Below are 14,264 nucleotides of genomic sequence, written 5' to 3' on the forward strand. Positions count from 1 at the left end.
TCTGTCCCGCAGATGGCCAATGCACTGATAATCGTGTCATGTGACTAACTGGGCCAGTAGAGCTGCAGCTTTCTCCTCAGAGAGCTTAGAGATCAAACTCAGACATAAACACAAAGGCATGCCAAGCGTCTCTGCAGAGACAGGAAGACTGCAGCAATGAAAAAAAAAAAAAAAGAAAAAAAAAATCACCAAACTCTAAAAATACCTGAAGAGTAAATGAAAATCTGTCAGGTGCTTTTAAGGAGATTCGAGCTGCCTCTATGCCGTTCTTTCCCTTCCTGATCTTTCTCTTCACATGGGGGCTGAAACACACTTACTCAGCAAAGCAGGGCTGCGACAGAAAGCACAAGGCTTAAACAACTCAGGTAAAAACTGTGTAACTATGCCACCTATCTCTGCAGATTATATCTGCATGCGCCACCAGATAACAGAGGAATGTGGATGAGTTGGGCCTGTAGAAGTACAATATTCTCTCTGAGCTGCTCTATGCTGGCATCACTTTGCTTATCGGATGTACAAAGAGCATTAATGGAAATATTGACATTTGATGGGACTTTCAATAACAGCCAAAACAGTAAACCTGAATGGCCTTAATAAAATGAGTGAACAGCAAAAAGTGGAGCTTGTCTCAATGGGAGTGGTTGCCTTTAGTGACTTGAAAATTTACAGTAGATTATGACATATTCCTGCTACAACTTCTCTTTTTATAACATTTGAAACGGAAACGAAACAGGACAGGGATTATGACTCAAGTTCTGTTTCTATATCTTGTCATTTGGTGTTGAAATATATATGACCTCATTTGATGAAAATGTGTGAAACATGAGCACATGTCAAACACACTGCCTTCTGAGGGAATCTGTGCCATTTTATCAACAAGGACTTTATTATCATTTCAATGTGTGGTGGATCTAAAGTCATTTCTTCATTGTTACTTTACTGACAAGCGCAGTATCCTGTGACCAGAGACTGACCATACAGTAGCTTATCCATCCATCTTCAATACTCGTAATATATCCATAACCAGATCCTCCCATCTGACGCGGCTCAGCATTACAGTCCACAATAAACACAGAGTGACATGTTTTTGGACTGTGGCAAGAAACTGAAGTACCCTGAAAAAACCAGTACAATGTGAGGATCCATGTAGAACACCTCTCGGCCAAAGTCTGTCTTACTTATTCAGGGTGAGAAAATACTGACGCAAGAATAGACCGTGTCAAATTTCAAGTAAAGCCAAATGCATTGATTCTCTACATTTCCCAGAGTTCAATCTGAGAGGCTTTGTGAAAGTGAAATTCCAGTTCTTGACAAATACCAGCTAAATTTTAAAACTTAAACAGTTTTATGGATGAGGTGACCGATTGGCGAGTTACACTTTCTGTTTCAACACGACAACATCTGAGTACAAAAACAATGTCAGTGTCCATGACATGTCCCAAATATTTCAGTACTTTTTACTTAACCCCATTACACACTTCTACAGTCAGACCTCACCCAGACTCACAAATGCACTTGTAATTGAAAGGCAGTATATCCCTTGGGGCAACTTCCAAGCACTTTAGTAAAAATTTCCCAAAAGGCTATTAAAGCTTTTATTGGTGCAGTACTGGTCTTATATTGGCTATAAATGGGCCAAACTAAGAAGCAGTGTGAGTCCTCTCGTACCTCATGGTGGTGAATCTGAGCCTGAAGCTCCTGGATGTTACTGGTGGACACTGGCCGGTCCTGAATGATGCGATGAGCCTCTTCGATTAATCTCTGCAGGTTCTTCACCTCCTGTTCGTACTGCTCGTATTGCACCACGGCCTCCTGTTAAAGAAGAAATGGAGCAAAAAACAAATCACTGAACCCAGAAGGAGAATACTCCTTTCTCTTGCCTCTTCTCGCAAGAAACCCAAAAGCAGTGACATCTCTTATTGTCAACCGAGTGGAGCCATACACCGACCAGCCATAACATTATGACCACTGACAGGGGAATTTAAAAATATTGATTACCTGTGTATAATTTTTGACAACACCCAAATAGTGTTGCTTCAACAACTGTGTCATAAAATCTCCAAGCTCTTTTGGGGTATTCTCAGTCTGCAGTGATCGGTTTCTACTAAAAGCAAAATAGTGATCTCCAGTACAACACTGGGAAGCTATCCATAGTGCTGTGTGTGTTTTATGAACACTCCCATGGGCACTTGTATATATAGTGATGGTCACGGAATGAGTTCACATGCAGATTTGTGTGAAAAATCAATGAGAAAACGATAACAAAAAATCTAACATTTTCTGCTAATTGCAGAGAGACGTACATCAATCACTGGATGTTACAGCAGATTATTCCACTGGACCTCACAACAACATTATATCAGAAGCAAAACCAGCAAGCTTGGTGTCGAGGGATAATAAGTACTTTTCAAATAAATTAGTCACAACAATGAAATAGTTAAAAAGCAGATCTTTCCCAGATGTGATAAATGGAGTATTGGTCAAATTAATCATACAACACATTTCTTTATTGTTTTTAATATGAAAATAATATTTGTTGATATTTCAGTAGTTCTTCTTTTCTAAATGACAAAGCCCCACCCTGCCTTTGTTACTTCAGTGAGGTTTGTTGAAACGTGCACTAGATTATTTGTCTTCTACACAAATACTTCATCTAAAGTCTCTGAAAGTGAATGTGACACATGTGAATTGGTTTAATGTATTTAAAAGGATGTTGTTAAAATTTGGAAAGTGCTGTGCTGGTAGATTACCCTACGTTTTCCATTGTGTGTTGAAGAATGGAGAAATACAGAATATTCTGTTGAAGCATAATTAATACAAAGCCCCCAAAATAAAATAAATAAACCGCTGTTATTAAAAATCACATTAGTATATGTAAATGAGCTGTTCAATATCAGTAAAACACTGGGACAGAAATAAAGTCCCATGTTTCAGTTATAGCTTCACAGTTTGCTTCCTTTATGTAGAAAGTCAGAGGTTGTTTGTTCTTCATATAGACTGAGTCACTTGTTTGTTCTGACTTCTTATCTTCCCTAAAACATTGTTCTCATAGGGGCTAAAACAAAACCCAGGCAATCCTGAAAAGGCCTGTTGAGACACGACAGAGCAGAATTCAGATCACAAAATATGATCAAGTTAAACAAAACAGGCATCGCAGTGCCTTGAATGTGGCTGTTTAGGAATTTAGTCACAGCAAGTATGTGAAACAAAGAAAAAACAATGTGCAAAACATGTGGTTAATGAACTGTTATACAAGTGAACACATAGTATTGAAATGTGAAATTGCCCTCTACCTGCAGGATGTTGCACTGCTGGATGGTGGTATGCTGCAGTTGACTGGCCTCTTGCTGCAAGGACTGAGCTGTGCGACAGATCGACAGACTGGCCACTACCTCCTCTGGCAGCCGGAGGGCGCTCTGACACTGCTGTACTGCCGCCACCTGCTGCTTAAAGCCCTCCATTTCCACCAGCAGACGCTTATATGAGAATAAAGAGGGGGGTGTTAAAGAGAGGACAGAGCTACTGTACAATTAAACGAGATTGTGTTTCTAATATGTCTTTCATGAAGTCAGCCAGCACAATAATCCAAGATACTTGTTTCTTAACATCACATTGCAGCTACAGGCACCTGCTGTGTATGTACAGCCTCACACTCATATTTGAGTAGGTGTGAGTAAAAGATCTGTATTCACCTGTCTCTGAGTGAGCTGCTCTCTGAGGCTGAGCTTGTTGAGGTCAGGAGAAGCAAGTGTGACTTGGATCTGGTCTACGGCAGCATGGAGGATCTTAACTTCTGCTTCCAAACGCAACATGTCCTGAGGATAGACAGATATATCAAATCAAAGGCAGGAACATTCATATTTTAGCTTTCGTACACATTTGGAAAGGAACTTGCATTAAAATAGAAAACAAATAGCATCTCAAGCTCAGGTTGATATTTTAGCAAGCATAAGCACATTTTTACCCTTCAAGTAAGAATACAAGCTAATCACTTTTAAAAGAAGGTAACTAAATTAAAATTTGAAATTGTGCTTAGCAGAAGGAACAGTAAATGGATTTCCCATACAAAATGTTATTAGTAACAGCACCAGACCATCTTCTGGGTACTGGCTGTATGGCAATCAGATTATTAAAAGATTATTGCTGCACATGCTGAAACAGTGCATTCCATTACTATGGTGTAATACAGAGCATATGTCCACAAGGGGGCACTGTGGGGTTGCAGCTTTACTCTCTGAGTGTGTGTGTGTGTGTGTGTGTGTGTGTGTGTGTGTGTGCGTGTGTGTGCGTGCGTGCGTGCGTGCGTGCGTGCGTGCGTGTGTCTGTGTGTGAAGATGAATGGGAAATCGGATGGTGACTGATGTGTCACTTCAATGAGGCTTTACCTTTGCAGCATCCTGCAGACTCTGGAGGCGGGTCTTGGCCATTTGTTGCAGCTCTTCCGTGCGTCTGCTGAGGTGCTTCACCTGCTGGCTCCACCCCTCGGTCTGCAACACATCCGCCAGCTGGCCCTCCCTTTCCCCCATTGCCTCCAGGTCACCATGGAGACCTCGACACTCGCGCAGCAACGCCTGTCACCAAAGGAACACAAATTAAGAGTCAAGAAAGCAGCCTTTTCTTGTTGTGAAATTACACTAATTAAGCCTGGCCAAAACAGTGTGCAGAGCAACGTTTCACTGTAAGTGTGGGAATGTAATTGGCTGCCAATGTGGGTATAATCAGATTTAATAGATTAATGTAGAAAACAATGCTATCTATTTCTGGGGAAAAATGCAAACATGATTTCCATCCCCCACAAAATACCAGCAACGTCAACACATTTTGTATAATCTGTGATCTCTGTTGCGGGAATAAGCAGGACTCACCTGGTGAGCTCGAATTTGCTCCTGCAGCTGAGATGCAGAACTCCAGACGATGTTGCCGGTGACAAGAACCTCAGCTTTATCTGCCCAGCCCAAAATGAATGCCTTCACACTCTGATATTCCTCCACCTGTTTTTCTGCCTGCTCACACGATAAAAGTGGATGAAAAGAAAATAATAGAAATAGTAAATCACCTTCAACAGAAACATTTTGATGCTGGATCAAAGCTCTGGCAGAGATGAAACACGGCGGTTCATAGAGAAAAGTCAAAAGATTGTGTGTTTGGCGAAGCGAACGTGAGACGGACAAGCTTATTGTGCACCTCACCTTCTTCAGTCTGTTGGCTCTGTCCTGCACCTGCTGCATAGTGTGGCGCTGAGTCTCGGTCAGTTTCGCGACGGCATCGCCCAGCTGTTTACACAGCAGAGGGTTCTGCTCGCCAAACTCCTGCACAGCCACTCCCAGCTCTGCCAGAGAGCAGCCACAGGAGTCACACTCTTCACAAAGGGCCTGAGGAGGAGACGAGGCAAATAGCATCAGTAACCCTTGAAAAAATATCTGGTTGAAATGTTGGTAGGGTGGGAACAGTCACTAATGAGTAATAAGCATGGTACAACCATTGGAGTGTGTAGCTTTATCAAATGCTACGGGCTAAACAACTTGTTAGGCAGTAGCAGTGATTAATTAGTCAATTTTAGACATGTGGGATGTCTCAAGGATGGCAAACTAAGCGGCTCACACTCCCATCTGGAGCGCGTCTTTCCAAAGTGGGTCAATGTGGAAAAGCAGAATTCACTTTATGTCAGTCCAACTCTCACACACTCATTAACCTTAACATCTGCAGAATGAATAGTCAATTTAACAGGGGTTAATTGCTTGCTAATTAGTCAATCTGTCTGTTTGATTACTTTGGTTTCTTCTTTGGCGTCCTCCAGGTCGGTGCCCTTGTCGTCCAGCTTTAAAGTGATGGTCTTAAGCTTGGCCTCAATGTCCTGGAGTCTGGAGCTGAAGTCTTCTTTCACGTCTCTGGTTTGCTGCACCTCTCTTTCTCTTGCCTGCACCTGAACACAGCAGAAATACACCCTAAGTGTTTATAGACAGAGTTGACTTTGACATGCAACAAAACGTAGTTTATATTTGCAATTTAGAAGTGGAACGTTCTGACTCAGAAGCAAAGAGACTTTTCATAAACTCTGTCAAACTCATAATAACGACAAGAAAAGCAGATGATTACGCAACACAGTACTCTTGAACTGCACATTTTGTCTCACACAAATAGCCCAATTTAGTTTAATGCTGGACTTTGTAATGTCGAAACACCACACGGAAAGGAGAGGTTACCTGATCCTCAGCAGAGCCCAGCGCCAGAGTCACCTCAGCCAGCTGCATGCTGAGCTCGGAGGGCAGACCGGCTTGTAGGTCCTGGTACTTCGACTGCTGCAACTCCGTCATGCGCTCCACACTCTGACGTCTGCTGATGACCTCACCATGTGCGGTCTTCAACACAAACAACATCCCATTCAAGTGATCATAGTTTACACTGGTTTGTGATTATGTATGGTTTGCTTGTATATAGAGCAGCCGACCTCTAGTTCTTGCAGAAGTGAATCCAGGTCTGCAGTTGGACTCAACAATAAACCACGAGTATCTTGGATCCAGCCTTTGACCAAGCCCAGCTCCTTCTCAACCTCCTCTCTTTCTCTCAGCTCCTGTTGTACCTGAGCTCTGCTGGCCCACACCTGCAACATGAGACTAAACACAAACACATAGGTGATGAGAAAAAACTGATTCTGCAACAAATCGTGTCTTTATCCAAACAAGGAAATTTGTGTTTGATAAAATTCCACTGCTGCTTTTTGCATTGGCAGAGAAGTTGTGGCAATTATTATATAACTACTGCAATAGCTACTGCTGGGCATCCCACTAATGCAGGTTCCTTACAAATGTGGCACCATTTAAAATGACGATAATCAGGCTTTCCAATAGTATAAGATTCATTTCCAAGAAGCACTGCTTCAACAAAGCAATGATCGACCAAACATAAATATCCTTACTGTTTGTATGAAGTAAGAATTAAGTCACATACAATTTACTGGAAATCTTTTCAAATATAGACAAAGAGATTTTACAGTAAACATCAAAGACGATCTAGTGAAAAGAGCTTAAAGCACTCAGATCGACTTCCTACAATGAATTTCAATTAATTCTACTTCGAGGCAGTAAAATAACGTGAATGTCCACACATCAAAAGGTGAAAACTAAGACAAGTGTAACAGTAATTGACCTGTTAGAAGGTTTTGTCCCACACAGCACCAGTCCTCTCACCTGTCATATTGCTCCTGCATGTTTCTGATCTCTTGGAGGCACGACGTCTCCTCGTGTCCATTCTCCGTCTTTCTTTCCACCCCGTCCTCCTTCTCGTCGTCTCCTCTGAGGCTGCGGGTTTGTTGCCCCAGCAGAGCCAGTATGGACTGCTCCCTCTCCACTTCCAGACTGAAAGAGTCATGGTACTCCAGGAGACTCTGCAGCGCCGCCCTGGTGGCTGCTTTCTCAACCGTGCTGTCTGGGACACGACTGTGGAGGTCCTTGGCTACAGAGCGCACCTTTTCCATCTGTGGGCCGGAGGGTTACGTACAAAGATTAAGTTGTTGTTGTAAGAAGGTTTTCTGTGCTTGAGCGTCCCATGTTTATCAGGAAAATGTTTGAATTTCATCTAAAACATTCTTGATAAGGCTATTTGATTGTTCAGAAGGATTCATACTTAATCGATTTATTACTCAAACATTTTAAAGAGGAGGCTTTTTGTGTGTGAGCAGCCTTCTACTAGTGAGAGAAAAAAACAACTGGGTTCAAAGTTGCAGAGCGACGTCATGTCCAGCTGAACAAAGCCCCACAGAAAAAAAAAGAGAACAGTGGACAACAAGAATATGCCACATTTGAGGAAGTCCTTACAGTCTGACTTCATTTCCTTTTCAGTCAATGTTTTGTGGGTTTTCTTGGGAACTCGAATTAGGTCAAAAGGCGGGAAAACGCTTCATGACAGAGTGTTTTGGCAGGAGGAAACAACTGGCCCAAAGCCTGGAGTTACATCACAGCACACCAACTGGTATTCAGTTGTTGCTGGGTTTGACCTAAATCTGCAAGAACAGTGTGTTTAGACGTCCAGGCAGCTCCGCAGAGTGGCTGGAGTCACAGCGTTGGTTCACTGCACGTCGTATATGTGCAGTAATTGAAACACTTAGTGGAGCTTGAAGCACCAACATATAACTTGAACCTCGAAACATGGCCTGAAATGTGTTGACTTGCCGATCGTCTCTGAACAGACGTAAAGGTCCTATAACAGCAATATGAAAACTAAATTATGAAAACCAGAATCAGACAAATTGCTATTGCTGGGTATGTTCAACATATGAGGAATTTGTTTGGATTTCTTCTTTTTTTTGGGGTGGGGGGTGGGGTTAATTAAAAACAGCAATAGTTAAGGACACTTAAGTGGCCATAACAAAAATATCAATAATGGTGAATGTGATAAAATGTCAAAAGCTACTTTTAAGTATTATGTGTCTGATTGCCTGTACTGTTTCAATGTGAAACAAAAAGTCTCTTTTTAGCCCTCTAGTACATTGAATGGCCTAAACTATTTGAAAGTGTCACAAAAGACATTTTTTGTTGTATTTTTAGTCGGATGCTGGTGTTATTGCAAGTCTGTGTTTTTAGGTTTTTTGAAAGTGCTACAGTCGGCTATTTGGTTGGATTTAAGTCTTTCCAACCGCGGCGGTGGTGGTGGCATGTTGGTGGTGACTTTTGAACCCCATCGGCTGCCTGGAGCGCTGTAATGTGGCAGCACCTCCGCATCTTACAAATAGATTTGGTCAATGTGGAAAAAAGGAATTCCCCCAAAGGGGATTAATAAAGTAAGGTTAGTTTAGTTTAGTAATAGACCCACACATGTCCACGGAGCAGCCACCTACAAGCACACCGATTAATCTGGTCTCACCTTCTCAATGAAGCTCCTCCACTCCCTCGCTGTGTCCTCCAGCGCTCTCTCCTGTGCTTGGGCCACGCTGCGGAGCCTGGTCCACCGTTGCCATAGTGACATCACAGCATGACTGGTAACAGCTTTACTGGCTTCAGAGATGAGTTGCTCCAACTCTGTCACGTTCTCTCTCATTGCATTTAGAGGCAACTCCAGCAGGTCGATGTGAGCCACCAGAGACTGCAGCCAAAAAGCAAGAATAGAAACACGCAGGCTCTTCAATAAATACACACTCCTGAAACATTTATGCAATGGGAATCCAAAAGCCTTCGCCAAGAACTCACTACTTTTCAGAACGACACAGGCAAACAAGGAATAACATACAAACACGGATGTGTTTAAATATTAATGCGTCTTGACAGGGACAATTGTTGAAATTTAATGTAGGAGTTCCATGGGACAAAACATGTAAGATAGATGTTTTCTATAAATATCTGACAGCTCTTTTTTTTTTCTTTTTACAGCATCAGACCCACCTTGTATCTTTGACACTTTTCCTCTGCCTGGTGGAGACTTACAGCTTTAGCTGTGATGAACATGGCCATTTTATTTTCTGAATCATTCATCTGTCCAACCAGAGACTCTTTCTCATTTTGGAAAGAACTCCAAAGACGTACACACCTGAAAAAAATACCATTTACAGATATCTGTTATTCATTTTAATGTATATTCATGCAAGAATTAAATACAGAATAAATACATTTATAATTATCTAATAAATACAATCATATTGATAGGGTTTAAACATGAAATGGCACAAACCTCTGTTGTATTTCTGTGTAGGCGTCCACCTGCTGTTTGACCTCCGTGTTTCTCATTTGCATTGCATGAACTTTTTCTCTGAGCTCGCCCATCACTTGGGGCTCCACAAACTCTCCCAACGGAGCATCCAAAGCCCTCAGCTCCTCTAGACTAGCAGCGAAACTATTTTCCTGAGCTGAGATTTCTTCCAGGTCTTGTGCACAGTCCGTCTGGTTCTCCAGCTCCACCCCGTTGCTGGCCCTCTGGAGCAGAGCTGCAGCGGAGTCCAGCCATTTCTGCATGGACTGCTGAGATAAGTGGTGCCTCTGGACCAGGGAAAGTGCTTGATCCAACGCCAACTAGAAAATGGAGAAGGTATTTTAATTAACTTTAGAGTTTTCTCTCACCACCTAAACTGATCGACATAATTCAGAAACATGTTTCAGCCATTAAAAGAAGCCGTGTTCTGCAGCACATTAAAGGACCGTTTAAGTTATCTACTGATGTGCAAAAGCAACCCACAAATCGACTTTTGAAATAGCATCTTTTAAAGATCTTTTTTAAAAAGTCAAAGGTTACAACACTTCGATTAGAGAGATTAAATACTTTTTCTGTTGAACATTACAGAAAAATAAAGTCTCTCCAAATGCAGCATATTTATAAATAATTATCCATCCAACTCTTACCCTACTCAACTCCTACTAGCTGACATAAGGTAAGAATCTTTGGGAGGTCATTATTCAAGATAACTCCTGAGACAGATTTTAGGGACTTTTAATCCCCACAACAATTAATTCAAATCTTACAGCATTTGCATCTGTTCAGCTTCTTTAATGCAATTCGTATCACCACTATACAGGAGCAGATGCTGGTTGGATTAATCCATGGATAATTGCTCAAAATCACGACAAAGTGAGAATTAACTCCTAAAGCCGAGTGTCCAAAATCAGGCTTAATACAAATGAGCAAAACCATCAGGAAACAGTTGGACAGAGAAAAACTATCCAGTAAAAGACACTCACCTGTTTTGCTGTTACTTCTTGTTGAACATCAGCTCCCAGCTTTGCCAGCTCTTGTAACCGTCCTTCCACTTGAGCAGGGACAGCTCCCGTCCTGCTTTCATGTTTTTGCTTTTCTTTGACACACAACACATCAACTACTCTCAGTTTACTCTTCACTTCATTCTCAACGGTTGTCACTCTCCGCACTTCCTTCTGAATCGTCTCAATTGAGACTTCTGAGAGGGTCACACGCTTCTTCATTTCGTCCTTCGCAGCCCTCAACCAGTCCAACATCTTCTGTGTCTCTCTTGTGAAGTCATCCTTCTTTGTGATCGTCCTTTCACTTGCTTCAAGAAAACATTTAATGTCACACTGTAGAGACTTCAAAGTCTCCAGTACCAATGTAGTTTCATGAAAGGCAGCAGCGTCAAACCTCACTCCAAGATTTTTAGTTCCTTGATTGCATTCTTCAGCCTGACAGCTCAGTCCATCCAGACTTTCCGACAATGAATAAAGGCAAGAGATTTTATCTATGGCACTTATGTCTCTGTCTGATTTTAGCCTGCCAAACTTTATTTTGACAGACTTCAACTCAGAGTCTAATGTGGAAAAAACTATGCTGTGTTCAACTAGTACTTTCGAGCACTTATTCAAGTCAGTGATTTTCTGATCGTTTCTCCTCTGTAGTGCATTGTGGAGACTGACCAGCTGCTGCGTCTCTTCAGCTCTGTATTGTTGACCCCGGCTGAGAAAACCCTCATTTTTGCCATTGAGTTCTCTCACTGCAGGGCTTATTTGATTCAAACCTTCTTTTATATTTCTATACTCTTTAATCAAACTAAGAGCTTCATCCTCTTTCATACTGATAGTCTGTTTTTCCAGATTGTCAAACTGCTCCTGAAGTTCCTCCAGTGCATTACGAGTGATATCAAAGAAAGTACCAAACTCTTTTCTCTCTAACATCATCCGTTGGACTCTGTCTTTCTTCTCTTTGGCAAGAGCTAAGATGGCGTTGTACTGCTGAGGCAGGGCATTGAGACGCTCATCTAAGTAGCAATGGTCAATCTCATTCAGGGTGGGGAGGATCTCTTGGCCTATTCTTTGGACAATAAGAAGGAGGTTTTCATACTCTGAAGCTTGTTCTAGAACATTTTGAAAGTTAGACAGTTGTATTTGCAGGTCGGAGCAATCATCAGCACTGCTCAGATTGATTTCTGGGAAGGTTATTGCATCTGCTCGTCTCAACCAGAGACAGGTCTTGTCCAGGTCAACCTGAAAGTACTTCCTGGAGGTCAAGGCTTTCTCCAAACTCGTGAGATGCTGGGTCGTCTTCTGGAGTGCGGTCTCAAAAGCAGCCTGCAATTCCTCAAGTCTAGCCAAGGTTTCCGCCCTCTCTTTGTCGGTGGCATCTCTCTCAAGCTCTCGCCCTTGGACCCACAGAGACGCCAGCTCCCTTTGGTAAGCCCGCAAGCCACTCTGAACGCCCCGACAGGCAGCCACCTGTTTGGCCAAGTCCTCAGGCAGAAGAGCGACGTGGTCGTCGATCAGAGCTTTCTTTTCCTGTTGCTGTACCCAAGACAGTGCTCTCCCCAGACCTTGAAGGAATTGTGTTCGCTCTGTGAAGGCCTGAAGAAGGTCATTTAAACAACAATTATTTACAGGAAAAAGCAATACATGAGAAGCATTGAAATGATTTGCTCTGGTATCACTTGGTTTCTTCTCAAATGAGGCTGTCAGATCAGAAACGAATGAGCTCTCCAGATGCTGAGTTAAATGAGTACTCATATCAAATTCAACAGAGCAGCTGTTTACCTTGCTGAGGTATTTCCTTCTTTGGGTAACCCGAGCCCCGAGAGCCTCCACCTCAGTCTGGGCTTGTTCAACAAGCTCCTGTAAGCATCTCTTCTCACTCAGCCCCAGCCTGGAGGCCACAGCCTGGGCGTCGCTAACTGCCTGGCCGAGCAGCTGCTGACGGGCCTCCAACTCGACACACACACTCAGGTGGTCAAAGAGGAAGCTCTGAGCCAGATCAGGGGGAGGGCTGGTCTTCAACGCAGAGGTTAGTGCAGGACGCTGTTCCTCCACCCACTCTCTGGCATCTTTCAGCTGGGTTTCCACCCTGGCAAGGTCCTCTAATGTCTGAGCAGAGTCCTGAATTTTTTGCTGAATCAGAGTTTCAAGCTGGGCCCAGCGCTGCTCCAGGTGGCCCACCTGGTGGACAAATACACCTCCTCATTATGTATGTCTGACCAGATTAAAAGAAAGAATCAACTTTAGAATCTACTGTTGTCACCTGTTGTTTGACCAGCTCTTTGTCCAGGAGGCTAAGACGAGGCAGGATGGCTTGTCTGTGGTCTCGAAGGTCCTCTAGAGTTTCTCTCTGATCCTCGAGGTCACTTGCAAGCTTTTTCAGAGCTTCCAGATGCTCACCTGTACTCTCTGTGTCAGCCCTAGGCACATTACCATAAAGCATTAACTGTAATATCAAGAGGTTATTCTGTAAACTACATATTTAAGTTAAATAATCACTCAGAAAACAGTTAAATTAACATCAAATGAACTCGAAATACCTAGCGAGGTAGTCCCATTCTCTGGATACTTGATGGAAGAGTTCTTCCACCGCAACCACGCTCTCCTGGTATTCTCCACTTTGCTGCATGTCCTCCCCCCGCTGAGCCTCCAGCTCTTCAGCCCGCTGGCCCAGGTCCACCCAGCCTCTTTTCAGTCTTCTTAACTCCTCCAGGGCAGGACAGGCCTGTCCACCTGTCAACCTGCTGATGGCTTCGTTCAGACGCGTTACCTCAGATTGTCTGTCTCTAATCTGCTGGAGGAACTCCTGCAGGAAACAACAGATTCTTGAGTTTGAAACTTTGTCATGAAAATGAAATGTGGAAGATTACATCTTTCCTCCAACCAGTAACAAACATGATTGATGAGGATCATACTAAAAGAACATAGACCTGTGCCTTGTCCAGCTGGTTCTGTGCAAGTTTGGGGTCCAGCTCTGCTGGTCTCCTAGTGAGGCTCTGAAGTTGTTGCTCTGTCTCCCTCAGATGGGTCTCCAAATCAGCTTTTTGCTCCTCAATGTCTCGCCAGCTGTCGGCTACCTCCTCACAAAGAAGCATACGCTCCTCAATCTGGCAACGAAAAAAAGTAAGTGCATTATGATGATATTTGGTCAATAGGAGTCTTGTCTTGTCTGTAGAACTGCTACAGCTGGAAATAAGTTCACTTGTGCTGTGTTGTAAGGCATCCTCTAGTGAACTGACCTGCAGTTTGACCTGCTGGATCGCTGCTCCAGTCCCCCTCACCCTCGGTTCTGACAGGTCACATGTTGAGCACACGAGCTGGAGGTATGTGCTGGCCTGTTCCTGCAGAGCTCGCTCCTGCTTCACCTGTTGGCACAAGAGTTCAGTTGTTTTCACTTAATTCAGGTCTGATAATAGAAATTATTTTTGGCAGTCGGTAACAATTAGATCTTCTCATACGTTCAGCAAAACTGACATCAGTAACATTATCATGTATAGACTTATTATTAATCACGGGATCTGTGTATAATTGCAGGAGGTAAAATATATGCTGAAAACACATTCACATAATCAATTAAGATCCCCATCAAGTACA

The 14,264-nt window shown here is 43.0% G+C and overlaps 1 protein-coding gene across 1 annotated transcript in view; it reads right to left on the bottom strand.

The window, feature by feature from the left end:
• syne1a (spectrin repeat containing, nuclear envelope 1a) overlaps positions 1–14,264 on the bottom strand; it is a gene marked incomplete at its 5' end in the record, with an annotated part of 121,654 nt that overhangs the window by 38,926 nt on the left and 68,464 nt on the right. Inside the window, 19 exons of the mRNA XM_080490831.1 lie at positions 1,669–1,812; positions 3,294–3,476; positions 3,693–3,815; positions 4,386–4,571; positions 4,866–5,003; positions 5,190–5,372; positions 5,771–5,923; positions 6,204–6,359; positions 6,449–6,614; positions 7,188–7,474; positions 8,860–9,078; positions 9,375–9,519; positions 9,661–9,998; positions 10,662–12,266; positions 12,453–12,851; positions 12,934–13,090; positions 13,211–13,476; positions 13,601–13,777; positions 13,910–14,035. Coding sequence (XP_080346957.1) covers positions 1,669–1,812; positions 3,294–3,476; positions 3,693–3,815; positions 4,386–4,571; positions 4,866–5,003; positions 5,190–5,372; positions 5,771–5,923; positions 6,204–6,359; positions 6,449–6,614; positions 7,188–7,474; positions 8,860–9,078; positions 9,375–9,519; positions 9,661–9,998; positions 10,662–12,266; positions 12,453–12,851; positions 12,934–13,090; positions 13,211–13,476; positions 13,601–13,777; positions 13,910–14,035 — 5,151 coding nt within the window. The remainder of the gene's footprint in view (positions 1–1,668; positions 1,813–3,293; positions 3,477–3,692; positions 3,816–4,385; positions 4,572–4,865; positions 5,004–5,189; positions 5,373–5,770; positions 5,924–6,203; positions 6,360–6,448; positions 6,615–7,187; positions 7,475–8,859; positions 9,079–9,374; positions 9,520–9,660; positions 9,999–10,661; positions 12,267–12,452; positions 12,852–12,933; positions 13,091–13,210; positions 13,477–13,600; positions 13,778–13,909; positions 14,036–14,264) is intronic.

Source organism: Lipophrys pholis, assembly GCF_963383615.2.
Source record: "Lipophrys pholis genome assembly, chromosome: 21".
Taxonomy (NCBI): domain Eukaryota; kingdom Metazoa; phylum Chordata; class Actinopteri; order Blenniiformes; family Blenniidae; genus Lipophrys; species Lipophrys pholis.